This window comes from Zonotrichia albicollis, chromosome 8, assembly GCF_047830755.1.
Source record: "Zonotrichia albicollis isolate bZonAlb1 chromosome 8, bZonAlb1.hap1, whole genome shotgun sequence".
Lineage (NCBI taxonomy): Eukaryota > Metazoa > Chordata > Aves > Passeriformes > Passerellidae > Zonotrichia > Zonotrichia albicollis.
In genome coordinates, this window is record NC_133826.1 from 26,975,228 (window position 1) to 26,989,850 (window position 14,623).

Here is a 14,623-nt window from a genome sequence, read left to right on the forward strand (position 1 = left end):
ACCTGTATCTCCCAGGTTTTGTCTGCCAGGCCTGTGGGGATGTCTGGGATGCCACAGGGCATTGAATGGAACAGAAGAGTGTTATTCAGGCTAGTGAATCACACCTTTGTTTCTTGTGAGCCCAGCCAAAATTAGGATGCCATGTTCTCACCTGCCAGCTCACAGCTTGGCTCATGGTTTGTTACTCAGCCCTACAGACACCATGAGATGCTTAAACAACACATTTACAGCACTCCAAAGTGGCAAAGGTCTCCTGTGCACATGTGTGGGCAGTGAGATGTCACTTAGGAAGCCACATCCTCACTGTCTTCATGCTAAGAGCCACCTTGGGGTCCTTCCCAACACTTGGTCAATCTTCCTTGAAGTTTTGTAGGTGCTATTTTTCTCTACTTTCCTTGCAACCATCTGGGTTGAAATAAATCTCTCCTTTCAGGTATGTAAATCCCACCTTCATGAGGTGCCAAGGGACCTGTTGGAGGCTGCTTGGTTTCCCTGTGCCCCCAGCCAAGAGAATGCTCAGGACCCAAATGAGAAGATGCTTTTGGGTGATGAGGGAGTTTGGCTCCAGGTAAGTGAGGGTGTGTGGTCAGGCACAAAGGATCTGTTTGTCTTTACCCAGCTCTGGTGACAAAACCCATCCTTTTCTGTCCTGTAGGAGCTACAGCAACCTCTTAAACTACTCATGTAGTACTACATATACTACTGCACTCTTTGTAAATCCCAAAATACCTGTGTCTGGATCTGTCCTAGTTGCCCCATTCCCACTGTGAGCAGCAAACCCATCCTGGGGCAGATTGCCAGGAGAAGGACTGTGCATAAAACCAAAATACCACAGAAATGCCTGGAGGCTGAGAAACAACTTGCTCCTGACTCTCCCCTGCAGTCAGGCTGTGCTTTAACACCCACAAAGGGCAGGCACAGGCTGTGTTTGAAGTCCTGGTTGCCTTTGTTCCAGTAGCAGAGGGCAGCTGGATGTCCTCTGCCATCCTGAGGGGTCCTGAGCACCCCAAGCCCACAGCAACCAGGTCCTTGTGATGGCTGCAGAGCAGAGGTGGCATTTCTGTGCCCCAGGATGTTGGGCGTGCAGCCCAGCAGGGGCTCAGGGGCTGCCCCTGGGAGGGTCCAACCCCTCCGTCCCAGCAGGTAGAGAGAGGAGAGGGACGGAGCAGGGCTGAGGGTTGGGCCACTGGGATTTTTACAGCGTTGGGTTTCTGACCACAGGCACAGTTTAGAGGTTTTGTGGCTGCTGCCTGGTGTTGCTGGAAAGCCAGGCTCTGGCATGCTGCTCCCTGTGCACTCTGAGGGGCAGCTCGCCCTGTTTTGGTCGAGTTCTCTAGAGAAGGCCTCTTCCCCCAGATGCTCAGACAACTCTGAATCATCAAACCTCAGTCAACAAACGTGGGTACTGCTCTGAGGTCCTCTGTCTCTCCAAAACAACTTCCTTAACCTTCTAATTTTCCCTCTCTTCCTTGTCTGTGTGCAGTTTGTGGCTTCAGTCTCTGGCCCTGACAAATGTGCCTCCTTTCCTCCTGTGCTGAGGGGAAAGCAGTAATCCTCCCCCTTGGCCTTACCTAGATGAAAGCTTGCTCTCCACTTCTCAGCAGGGGTTAAAACATGTTACACTTTTATTGGAGCTTGTGGTCAGTCCTTTTCCTCTATGGATGTTTATACTAAAGACTTTCATTACTGGTTCTCTGTGCTCTCTCTAGGAGTGCTATTATTTTCCACCCATAAAATTATTTATGGGCTAGTAATAAATATACCCTTTTTTCCTTTTTTTTTTTTTTTTAAGAGTTGGCCTGATTGGTAACATATTGGGTTAGGAAAGATGGCTTTTTGTTAACGATTTGCCTAGCACAGCTGCCTGCCCAGACAGGAGTGGTGCTGTTGGTGCATGTGTGTACCCATGTGCACAGGGTGCTTGGTGTCCACCAGCTCTCAGGGCCATTTCAAAGCTGTTGCGCCTGTGTCTCCTGGGGTAGAGCTGCACCACAAAACTCATCAGATGGCAGGAATCACTCCTGAAGAGGTGGCAGCAATGAACAAGAAGAAGGGCTGGGTCAAAAAATGGTTAGGGTTGGAAAGGAGATTAAATGCCCTCTTCTTCAAGCCCCACTGCCATGAGCAGAGACACCTTCCACTAGACCAGGTGGCTGAGATCCCCATCAGATCTTGAGTGTTTCCAGGGATGCACAAATGCTCTGGAAAGCCAGTGCCAGTGTTTTACTGTGCTCACTGTCGTGCCGTAATTAGAGCAAGAGATATGTGTGTCTGTGCCACTGCACACAGCATCTGCCTTACCCCTTGGGTCTGTCTGCACATGAGAATTGTTACAATTTGCCCATCTCCAGCCATGCTTTGTTCTCAGTTTTTAATACACCTGATGAGGAAAGACATCAAAACCACTTGTAAGCCAGTCAGGATGTGTAATGCAGGAAATTAAATAAGAAGCAGGGAGAGGGAGGGAGAAAAATTAAGAATTATATGTGCTGTGGCCAAGCACATAATATGTATTGGAAAGGATTGGGATGTTAATCAAGGCAGCTGCTATTGGCCTAGCTTGGGGCCAGCACCTTTCACCCTCATGCAGATGTAGGAAGGGAAAGACAGAACTCTTCACCTCAGGATGTGTAGTCCAGGGAAAGCCTCACCTGACTTTTCCAACTGCCTCTCCTCCCCTGAGGAACCACACTTGGAGGTTGGGTTCAAATCCTTCAGGTCCCTGGGACTTCACAGCTCTGTCCTGGACGGCTCCTTGTCTGTAAGCACTGCTGGCTCTTCTCTCTTTCTTTTCCTCCCTTCTTGCTTTCCTGTTTCTTTCCCTTCTTCCTCCACTTATCTCACAGGGGTAGACAGTGGGGATATACCAAATAAAAACATTGGAGCCCTCTGGTCCACTCCTTGCAGCCCTGTAAGCCAGCAAGCGCTAGCTAAGGGAGCAAGGAGACACCAGTGGGGCCTTGCTCATGGGGCTCTTGCTGGTGAGCACCTCCCTGCAGGGTGGGAGCCCCGGCCTGAAGCCCAAGGTTTTCTCCTGTTCCCGTGTGTGAACAATGCCTGACGTGGCATGAACCACCCTGAGGCGAGGCTGCCATCACAGATTGCGTCGTTGTCCCCTCCATTCCCACAGTCTGCTCCTTGGGCTGTGCCTGGCCAGCCAGGACTTGTCTTCTTTCCAAATACACCTTTGCCTCGAATTTCTGAGCTTCCTCCATGCCAGCATTCCACAAAAACTCTGTATCAGGAGGATCTCGATCAAAACACATCTCAGCACTAGTGGGGTGGGGGAGGAAAACATTTCTGTCCTCTTCCAAGGAACATCTGCTCTGCCATGATTGATGCCATGTGTTTCCCAGCTACTTCCAGCTGCCTTCAGGGCTGTAGACAAGTAGCAAGCTGCTGGCTCTCCTTCCTAGCAGGCAGGGCTTCTTCCCATGAATCTTTCCACGTGTTGGCTGGTGGACAGTTTGCTCTTGCAGTGGCTACTGGGGGCATTCTTTGGGCTTGTTTTGGTTTTTGTCTTTTTTGAGGGCTTTTTTTTATTGAAAATATTTTGGTGGCGAGGCTGGTGTCTGTTTTCCCCAGGTGACTCACTTGCCTGGCCAGCTCTGTGTGGGGTGGGAGTCCGAGCTTGGTGAAGGGGGAGCAGGAAGGAGGTTGTCTAGGTCTTGCTCAGTGTGGATGCTGTGAAGATGCTATAAATTTAGGTCAAGGTGGGGCTGAATATGTGAAGAGAAGGCTGGTAAAAGGAAGAAGGGAAATTCAGAGGGAAAGGACTGTTTTGGCTCCCTTCCTTCCTCCTCCCCATCTCTGCAGCCCTGCAAGGTCTCTGACCCCTTATCCCTGTTCCCTCTTCCTCTCTCTTGTCTGTATGGGCTCTGAGAAGCTGTATTTGGTGTGCCTGCTCTCAGAGTGTGTCCTGCCCTCTTTCCTAGGTGTGCTTTGAGAGACCTGCAGTGCCCACCTCTGTGCTGCTCTTCCTGGCCTCCCCTGGCTCTGTCCCAGGCCAGCAGCCCAAGCCGGTGGTGGCCGTGCAGCTGACTGACACAGACGGACAGAACAGCTCGTTGGGTGAGAACCTCTGGGTGTGACATCAAGGGGACACCAGAGCCACCACCCACACAGCTGGGATCTCCCACTGCTGTCCCCTGCCCTCCAAGCTGGTCTGTAGGTGTGTGGGGAGAGCAGATGTAAACCCTGGAGCTGGCCTGGTCACGTCTTCCTTCTCCTTGTCTCGCAGGGACGTACGAGCTGTCGTGTCAGCACAACCCCCTCATCATCAACGTGACCCACAGCCAGGAGGACCCACTCCCCCAGGTTGCTTCCGTGCTTCTCAACTTCTCCTCTCCCTTTGTGGGCATTGCAGCTGTGGCCTTGAGGACCCTGGCTCAGCCTGGCTCCTCTGAGCCCCTCAGCACCTGCCTCCTGCAGCACCAGGAGGGATGTGGCCATCAGTGCTACAGGTAGGGATGGTCTCCTCAGGGCACCCAGGGTTGCTGCTCTCCTCTGGGAATTTGTGTTTGAGTTCTGGAGTGTTTATCTTCTCATTGAGTGCTTTGTGACTGTCCTCAGATGGATTTTGAGGTATTGTTGGAAGATCCGCTGTGTTGTCTTGATTTGCTTATCTTGCTGGAGGGAACGGGAAGGCAGAAACCAGATTTTGTGCATGGCCTCTGCATCTGTAGAAAACTGTGCCAAAGGACTGATTCCTGGTGGGAAAACCAAGAGGAGTTTTAAAATGGCTGTGAAGTTGTCACTGGGAGTTTTTGCTAAAGCTGAAGCTTCTTCAGCACTTATTTTACAAACTCCACTTCCATCCATTCCAGTCTTCCCCATGCTGCTGAAGGTGGGGATGGAGCTCTCCTCATCCTCTCTGTTCTCGCTCCCAGTCCATCCAGGCCCCTCACAGAGTCTCACACTGCCCTGCTGAACGTGGTGATAATGCCAACAGAGGCCTCAGCACTTCAAATCTGCCAGGTCTGGCTTTGCTTTCAGATCCCAGGCTCCCTGAAGCTACACAAAGTGCTGATCCAGGGCTCCAGTTCAGCCAGTTACTCAAACCACACCACTGGGAATACTGATTTTTGAGTTGAGCTTTGCTGGAGCTTTGGGTTTCTTCAGCGCAGAAGGGCTTTGTCTAGGGTCATCTCATCACTGTTCTTGTCATGTTCTTTCTGTTGATGGCCTGGATCATCAGGGTGAACATCCCTGATAACAAATGAGAGTGTGTGTTTGTCTTAAAGCCTGTGGGATTGTGGTACAGTTGATTTATGTAGAATTCTGGAAGCCATGAATATCCTGAAGTTGCTTTTTACTTTTTTTTTTTTTTTTAAAGTGCATGTGTGATTTATACAGAAACATAAATCTTAGTGAGTCAGTATATAAATATTATTCTCAACCTTACATTAAAAGATCAGTGTTCACCTGAAATGCAGCGTGTTTCCTCCTGGTAGCTGTTACAGCAATGTACCCACATGCTTCTAAGACTGTGGCCAACTGATGTGGTTTTTCAATTACATTTTCTCATCCCTTAAAATAATCTTGCATTCTTGTTGCTTGAGAGCTTCCCCCTTCCCCTGAGAAGTGACTGCAAGGAAGAAAAGACTCACTGGACGCAGCTGAGCATTGACTGGGGATGAGGAGATCCCCAAATAGGGGCAAATAGAGAGGAAAATAGATGTTTTCCTCATAGAAGTCGCATTATAGCTGAAGCACAAGCCAGTTCCTGTATTGCCAAGGCACACCAAGCTGTGTCTCTCCCTTTTCCAGGGCCACAGCAGGATCCTTGTGTCTCCTGTGTCTCTTCTTCTCTTGTTGCCTTCCCCTAGGCTCCCCATGGCCTTGACTTCACAGCAGTATGCTGGAATTGCAGGTTATGTGTGCGCCCTTAGCAAATACTCAAAGTAAATCAGATTCCCAAAGTTTTCAGAGTAGAAAATTCTATTTAGAGTATTGATCTTCAGAATTGAAGTCTTGAATATTCAGGGTGGGGAGGTTAGGCTTACAGCCTCGAGTAGCCACACTAAAAATAAAGGATCTTCCTTTGTTAAGTCAGGAAACATTCAAGTATGCCCCCTTTATTATATTTTAAAAATCTATTCTATCTCCAAAAGTAATGCAGTATTTTTAAAGGTTAACAATTAATTTTATATAAGGTGGTTATATGAAATTAATTGTTAACCTTTAAAAATACTGCAATGCATTACTTTTGGAGATAGTATGTAAAAATACTGCAATAACCTGTGGATTCTGGTGGTGAGCAGGGGACGAAATCCCCTATAAAAATTGAGGAATAGAAAATCTTGAGAGGCTGGGAGACATTTGACTGTGAAAGAGCCCAGGACATGCATGTTCCTGCAGCAGAGAGCTGGACTGACCGTGTGCACGCAGCAGCCTCATGTACACAGTACGTGCGGGCGAGGGCTTTCCCAAAATAACCTGAGAAAGGACAGTAACAAAAGCAACAAAGAAATGAGATTTCCTGCCTTCAGCCTAGAAATGCTCACTGCCAAAATAATAAATATGTGACAGGTTGGTATTTCTGTAGCATCTTTCATCTTGAAGGATCTTGCCGTGCTTTGCAGGCTGGGGAAAGCATAGAGATGGTTTCTGCTGATGAAGTGCAGCTTTCTCCAGGTCAGGGTGCAACAGGTGTTTGCCTCTAGAAAAGTACACACTTGTTTTGAAGGAAGTGTCACCTTTTGAGGTGCTGAAGGTTGGCAGAGCATTGCAGAGCAAAGCAGTGCCGTGTCCCCACTGCCATCCCCAGGAACCCTCTCTGCTGTCTCTGCCAGCGGATCAGGGCTTGTCTGTGCATTCTACTCCCAATCACAACCTTATGAGGTCAAGCAGAAATCAGACTTTTAACACATTTCCACCCAGGAGACCCAAAGCTTCAGGCTTTCATCCTTTTCTTTGCATTTTTAAACTGAGCCACAGTCCCTCCTGTTTAGCTTGGTGCAGGCTATACACTGAACCAGGGGAACATTTTTCATTTCCTCTGTTATGTGTATTTTTAGCTTGCTTTTATTTTCAGTGTGTTTGATTTTATGTTCACATATGCTGGGAAATGCCTGGGTGGGTTCACAGGAAAGGTGCTACAATAGGTGATCTGCTTTGTGTTTGTATCTCCTATGTGCAAACTCTCCTCTGCTTCCCCAAAAGTGCAAAAGTGGGTGTAAGGCATCAAGGGGAGTTGGGTTTGGATTCCTTTAGTATGAAAAATTGAGGTGAGGGAGGGGAAATCAGATCCAGGAGGGAGTTGTTTACATGTTTTCAATTTACAAACTTTATTCAGCAGAGAGGGCTGTTTCCCAAACAGGTTTTGTTTGGTTTGTTTTCTTTCTTCCAGGCACCAAATTTATGCAGGTTTAATTTATGGGCTGCATGTCTGATGGCATGAAGATTTATGGGCACCCTGGTAGACATGCTGGTGTCTTATTTCACAGAAATGTAGAATAGTTTGGGTTGGAAGGGACTGTAAAATCCTGATTCTTTGCCTCTGGCTTAGGGTGCCCCATGGATGGAGTCCCTGTCTCTGGAGGGATTTTAAAACACATGTAAACGTGGCACTTGGAGACATGGGGTAGTGGTGGCCTTGGCACTGCTGGATTAATGGCTGGCCTTAATTTTACAGGGCTTCTCCAGCCTAAATAATTCTGTGTTTCCAGGATCCTGATAACCACATTTCCTGGGGAATGGGCTCATCTCTGCCTTTGAGACTTCTAGAGGTGCTTCTCCTCCAGCATCAAAGCCTGTTGACCTCTCGCACGTCCCTTGACCGGCTGAGGGGCAGTGGTGGCCAAGACTGTGCTGTAGAATATGTTATTAATGTTAATTTAAACTAAAATTTAGATTAATGTCCAGCTGGAAGGTGTCACAGGTACCCCCTGGAGGGCCAGACACCATTTCATGGACTGCCCCATCCCATTAGCTCTCTGCAGTCTAATAAGATTCTTGAGATTAGTGCTCTATATATGGGCTTTTTGGGAATGCTCAAGATGTCTTCTGCCTTTCCCTGAGAGTAGCTAGGGAAAAAAATATCTCCCAGCACAGATTTTTCACCAGTTTGATCTTGAGTCCAACACAGTAACTGAACAGCTTTCAAACAGGGTGCTTGGTGTCACCTTACAGATACATTGAGGGAATGTGAGTTCCAACACAGACCAGTTGAGTTCCCATGTCCAGTGAGGAAGGGAGCGATCACTGGGAGACCCCAGGTTTGCCAGCAGAGCCCTTGGTTTTCTGCAGCAGAAATCCAGTCTCCCCATTCTGCCCTGCCCTTCCTGATGTCACACAGGGCACAGGGATTTTTCACAGGCACTGGATTAAATGCATCCTTCAGAGGGTTCTCTTATCTCCTTTCACAAGCTGCAGGAGGTGATGAGCACACCATCACCCCTGCTGAGCTATTCTCATATCCAGTAACCCTCTCTGCTGAGAAGGTGCCTCTGATTTCAAGATGAAAGTTGTTGCTTTTGCTCCATCCTTGTCAGAAAGGTCTGATTGCCTCCTGCCAGCAGACAGACAACTTTTCTGTGTCTATGTGTCTGCACAGAGATGTCAGATCCCCTCACTATCTCCTCTCTGTCATGGTAAATATTTTTTCCACTTTAATTCTTACAGCTTAAGTCTTGAAGCCCAGCTATGGCTTCTGCTTCCAGCTCCTTTTTGAAATCCTTCTGCTATTTTTATGTCTTTCATGGTGACGGATGGCTCAGAAATTAATTCCTCTGGACAAGATGAGAAAATGAGGTGGAGTGTGGTCCTGTGGAGATGGGATATGGATAAAGATGTTCTTTGGGTACAGGCTGTCCTGGCTGAGGTTGGGAAGGTGACTACACCAAACCTGACATCCCATTCAACCTCATTTTCCATGCAACTATTTTGGTGTAGTGAACAACAACAAAAAAACATGGAAAGGAACTGTCTGGAAATACATTATGTGCTCTTGCTTCTTTTTTTCCCCCTTTCCACTATGGCTCTGGAGGGGCCAGCAGGTCATTTGATGTCTTGCTGGTGCCTTCCCCCTGTCTCTGAAGCGGATGACAGCAGATGACTCACAGGGATGGTACTTTTTGCCAAGTTTCTTTTGGAGTCACGTAGAGAAGCAAACACCTTTTCTTGAGATGGCAACCTCAGTGCAGATTGTGATCAAGAAGCATCACCACCGTTGGGTCTGTACACGCAGCCTGCTGCCACAAGGATGCCTGCCATCAGATTTACTGGAAAAGTGAGACCTTTCACCCTGCCTGGAGGGAGACATTCCCAAGTATTTCCAAAACACCTTTTCTCATTTCCTAGCTATTCTCTCCTGCTAGACCGCATTGGGGTAAACACCTTTTTATCTCACTGATGTTGAGTGCAGACTCCACCAGAGTATGTGCAGGGATGACTTCTAACTTCAGGAGATGTGGCCAAAGCCTTTACTTTTCTGTCAACATCTCCTATAACCCCCTCTCCCAAAAATTTGCACCATGAGAAGAACTTACAAGTTTCCGCTGTAAAGAGCTGGAGCTCGATGATAAGGGATGTTTCAGCAGCAATCTTGGGGTTGAAAACCTGAGTAGACACCACAGCAATGTATAGATGATTTATTATGCTCAGACAGCTGCACTGCTTTTGACTTGGCTTAGTTTGATGTGGGTAAATCCATCAGTATTTTCTGTGATGCATTAAGTAGTTGCAGTAAAACATGAAAATTCAGCTTTTTGGAATTTGGGATTTGTAACAACAAAGCAGCATTACCATACTAGCTTTGCCACCACTGGCTTCACATGCTCTGTTGCTGGTAGTGGCTGCCTGCTTTTGTTCTAGAAGGATGAAGGATCCCAAAGGAAAAGTTTTACTCTAGTTTATAGAATTGTTCCCATTTCAGAACAAAGCTCTTACCGTTCTGGAGCATTTAGGGCCATCACCAGGCAGAATTTCACAGATTTCCAGACCTGAAACTTTCTTTGATGTATAAGTTATGGGACTTGGTGAGCCCAGAGCATCGTGCAGGCTTGTGCTGACATGAAATAAGTTAGGAGAAAAACCCTGGTATTTTGTAAAAATGTTGTTGACAAATCATTAGTTTGAGCTTCAAAAGATGCTGGGATGGAAGTGGAAATTTTTTTTGATGTCTCGGGCAGAAAAAAAGTAAAAAAATATTGGCTTGTCCCACATCTTATATGGTCTGAATCAGAAATGGGCAGAAGTCAGGAGTTTGCAGCTGTGATACAGGAATTTCATTTATCATCAAAAGCAGAAAGAGCTCCTTCATGCTGAGATCAGAACTGGGCTAACTGCACCATTGCCTTGTCCAGCCTTTGTTAGGGTGTTCCAGGGCCTGGGAGCTGTGATTTATTCCATCACTTTACCCCAGCCCTGGCATAGCATGTGGATCATGATGGGGCCAGGTCACAGGGCTTCTTTCTCCTTTGACCTGCACTTGTTCACCATCAGGCTCAGAAGTGTCCTGGCCCCAAGTACAGCAGGGATAGCAGTGACAGTGCTGACAAAGGGAGCAAGCAAGGCAATGTTTGTTGGTAGGGTTGGTATACATTTTTTAAAGATTATTGACATATTTGAGAAAATCAGACAGCTTTCAGTGATGTGAGCTCCTTTTCAGGTCTGGAATAGCAGCACCAGACTTCAAAGCAAGGTGTAGGATCAGCACAGCTTCTCAGAACTTGAGCTGATCGGGCTCAGATCATTTCCAAAATAAAATCTAGTGGGTATTTGTAGGGCTAGGTGTGTTGTTAAACACAGAGAAAACAGTGCTAAGTTAGTCATCTTTGGGGGCAAAGAGAAAGGTCATTATTCTAACCCAAACTTTTCTGTTATTTCTAGAATATATCTATATGCACATACAGAACATGTGCATGAGCATATATATATATGTGATGTACATAAAAATATTTTGTTGTTATGACCTGTAGTTATCAATCTCTTATGCATAACTACCCTATGTAATATTCTGTATTTATAATCCTTAAGAAACTTGCTGATACCTTGATCTACTTTGTACCACACTGCTGGTTGCATTTCTGAACTGGTGGAAAACCAAAACGTCCCCGGTAGCACTCAGAAGGATTAGCGCTTCATTTAATTTTTATTTAATAACAGCATTGTCCCAGCTGCCAGGGCTGCCCCAGACAACGTGCTGTCTTTCCATCAGCACCAGCAGGGCTACTCCAGCCAAGCACTTGGCCTGGATGCATCTGGAAGGTGCCAGGGCACACCCTGGCATATCCCCAGTGCTGTGATGGGCACATGCCCCAGAACTCAGCACCCTGACCATCAGCTGTGAAGGTGGGGAGGGCCTGGCACAGTGAATCTGTTGCTGCCCCGTTCCTTGAAGTGTTCCAGGCCAGTTAGGAGGGGCTTGGAGCAACCTGGTCTAGTGGAAAGGTGCATTTCCGTGCTGTGCCCATGGCTGACAAGGAAGGAGATGGAATGGAGAAGCAAGGCTGGAAAGAGGACATGTATTCCTTCCACACAAGGAAGTTCGGGACAGTGGTTCCATCACTGGGGATGGGAGCAAGTATGAGCCAGGGGCACAGGCAGGGAGCAGAGCAACTGCCCAGAGAAGGTGACTGCGGGAGGGGAGGGGAGAGGGCTACAATTGGTAACAGATGCCCTCAGAAGCTAATGACCTGACAAATGCTGCACTCATAAAACAAATTCTTTAAAAAGGAAGCAAATGGAAATATAAGCTAGTGAAAGAATTTGCAGCAGCTGCCCTGAAACCATTTCTCACTTCATAAACAGGTCTGCATTGAAAAAACAGCCCCTTTCTTCTTGTTCTCCTTTGTGGTCCCCTCCTGTGCCCACCGGCTCTTTCAGGGCTGTGGCCTGCAGGTTTCCACCATGCCTTTGGCTCGCTAGACTTGTCCAGAGTCAACAGCACATTGCGTTCCCTTAACGTCTGCGTCGGCACCGAGCTGGGCTTTTTTGGGGTTTGTTGTTTTTTTGTTTTTTGTATGCATGTCTTTTGTGGTATTTCTAGCTCTGTGCATCCTTGGCTGGAAATGTTGAGTAAAGGCTGGAGGCAGAGGCCTCTGCCTTGCTGGGAGAAAGGCAGTGCCTGAAAACAGCAGCAGCCCTGTGCCAAGCAGGGAGCAGAGGAGAGAGAGGCATTCAGGTACAGCTGCCTCCCTTCTCTCCCCAGTTACTGCCTGGAGTGCAGCACCTCTGTCCCTGGCTGAGATCTGTGCTGCACCTTTCTCACTTGGTAACAGATAAGGCCAGACTGGTGGGTAACCAGGGCGTGGGAGCTGTTGTACTGCCCTACATCTTTTCCTAATTCCATCCCAGGTAATTAATCAATGGGCTGCATTTCACTGATGGAGATCACAACCCCTTGACCCACACTGGTTCTCATGATGGAATTGTGATGCTTAAATAGTCAGTACTTAATGACTGCTCCTCAGTAGGAAGCTGCTGAAGTGAGGAGGAGGAGTGGGTGATGCCTTGCAAATCAAGGAATGCGTGATGCATTTCAGACTTTCCTGGCACTTCTTGTAACTTGCATTGGTGCTGAGGGGAAGGTTATTCCTCCCTTGAGCTACGTCTCACCTTGGTGGCCACAGCTGAGACTGTAGAGCTGGACAGGTGTGTGCTGAGATGGTGTTGATCCCAAAGAGCCTGGCATCAGCCTGCACAGGTTTGGGGTGCTGTGCTGGCGTGTGAGAAGAGCAGAGGTGCTGAAAACCATCAGAGCAGAGGGGGAGGGTGACAGGAGTGGGGTTGGGGAGCCAGTTGTACATCCAGCTTCTCCCTTCCACCACAGGCTGTGGTGTAGCTGTATGGATGTGAAGGGGGACTGCGCAGGATCTGAAGAACATCTCATGGATTATCCCCTAATATTTGCAGAGGTTTCCTCTTAGCTTTCCTTGCAGTTGGAGAATCATCTGTGGATTCTCCAGTGTTCTGTACAGAGTTTGACACACCTGATTCTAAAGGTATACAAAGGTATTCCTTCTGCCTCCCCTCTCCTGGTCACCTCCCTCCTTTTGTTCTCTTGACCTACCTGCAGTGAGCCCCCCTTTGGTGCCGGGCTGTGTGCACACTCTGGAAATATAAGCTAGTGAAAGAATTTGCAGCAGCTGCCCTGAAACCTGTGTGCAGGGGGCACAAATTTTGGAATGTTGTTGAGCTGTGCCTCCTTTCATCAGCCTGAAAGAAGATGGTGGTGGTTGGTGGGAAGGTGTGGGCTGGGGTTGGGATGAAGTCTCTGGTATCATTGTCAGGGGACTGCAAGCCTGGGAGAAGCTGTGAGGGATAGATGAGCATCTCTAGGCATCTGTGACCTGCTGAGCATTCACTCCACACAAGTGCCACCTGGAGAGAGCCCTGCCTTGCTGCAGTAGCCCTGGGACCCCTGGCTGATCCCTTGTCTGTTCTCCACAGCTGTGCCCACGGTGCCTGTGAGGGATCAGGAACCTGCACGCAGCCTCTGCTTGCTCACGCTGCCAGCCTCAACTGCAGCTCGGATGGCCCCGGGCACATGGTGTGTGCTGTCTCCTGTGAAAAGGGATTTGTCCTCCACTCCAGTGGTGGGAAGAGGCTGGGCTCCATGCAGGTGAGTGGGCCTCAGGATGGCCCATGGGACCAAGACTTATATAAAAAAGATTTAACCACCCTGAGGTGGTTGGAGAGAGCACAGAACACTTTGTTCCTCCAGCCCCAAACTTTTTGCTGCTTTCCCAACACATCCCAGCTCAATGAAACTCCAGTGCAGGACCCCTGTGCTCATGGCTGGTGTTTCTGCTCTGGAGATCCCTCTCTTTCCCTTGCTGCAGTGCTAGTTCTCCCAGTCCACTGTTGTCTGCAGAGCACAGCTCTGCCAGGCTGAAAGGTGCTGCAGGGCATGTCCCATGTCAAGCTGATGCACTCCAACAGAAGGAGAGGTGGATATTTCTGCTCTCCAGATGGGCATTGCTTGGAGGGTTAAACATCCCTGGGATGTTTTCTCTCTTAAAGCTGAAGTTAGTGGCTCAGGAAAAAATGAAGTCATTGCAGAGCAACTATATTTAGAGGCAGCTGAGAGCATGGAGAGCTTTTCTTCCTTTGTGTTGTGTTGCAATAATGGCACAGGGGTCACCGTGAAAGAGTTTGTCCCACTTTCCAGAGGGTTGGGGGTTACCTCATAAAAGCTAGGAGCCAGCACAGCTCTTAGCTATTGACTGAGGAGACCTGGGATGATGTGTCCTTGGGAGCTGCACTGCCTTTGTCCAGGCAGTCACCTTGGCAGGGGGGTAGGCACACAGTGTCCTGTCCTTGGGCTGTTTCAGGAGGGGGGAACAGGAGTCTCTGGGCCTGAGCTGGTGTTACATGCCAGCCTGAGCCAGAATGTGAACTTGCTTGAGGCAGACAGACAGAAGTGAGTTGGGCTGTGTCAGGAGGGTGACATTTCCTCTCCTTGGAGATCTGCTTGTGACACCTGGCAGGCAGGTTCCCCATGCTGCAGTGTTGGCCAGAGGAGAGGTGGGCACTGGGAAGTGCAGCAGGGCAGCTGGAGATGCACTGCTCCTCACTGGGAGTTGTTAATTACATGGCCACTGGGCCTGCCCAGGGAAAACAAAATGTTCCCATTCTCCATAGTGAAACCACACAAAATGAATCTGCCTGGGATGAC

At 48.4% G+C, this 14,623-nt stretch overlaps 1 protein-coding gene across 3 annotated transcripts in view; it reads left to right on the forward strand.

Annotated features, from left to right (window-relative positions):
• The window catches only part of PAPPA2 (pappalysin 2), an 89,063-nt gene that overhangs the window by 42,819 nt on the left and 31,621 nt on the right, over positions 1-14,623 (forward strand). For all 3 annotated transcript variants that reach the window (XM_074546334.1, XM_074546337.1, XM_074546336.1), the window contains exons 11-14: positions 434-568; positions 3,936-4,071; positions 4,241-4,463; positions 13,396-13,567. In XM_074546334.1, coding sequence (XP_074402435.1) covers positions 434-568; positions 3,936-4,071; positions 4,241-4,463; positions 13,396-13,567 — 666 coding nt within the window. The remainder of the gene's footprint in view (positions 1-433; positions 569-3,935; positions 4,072-4,240; positions 4,464-13,395; positions 13,568-14,623) is intronic.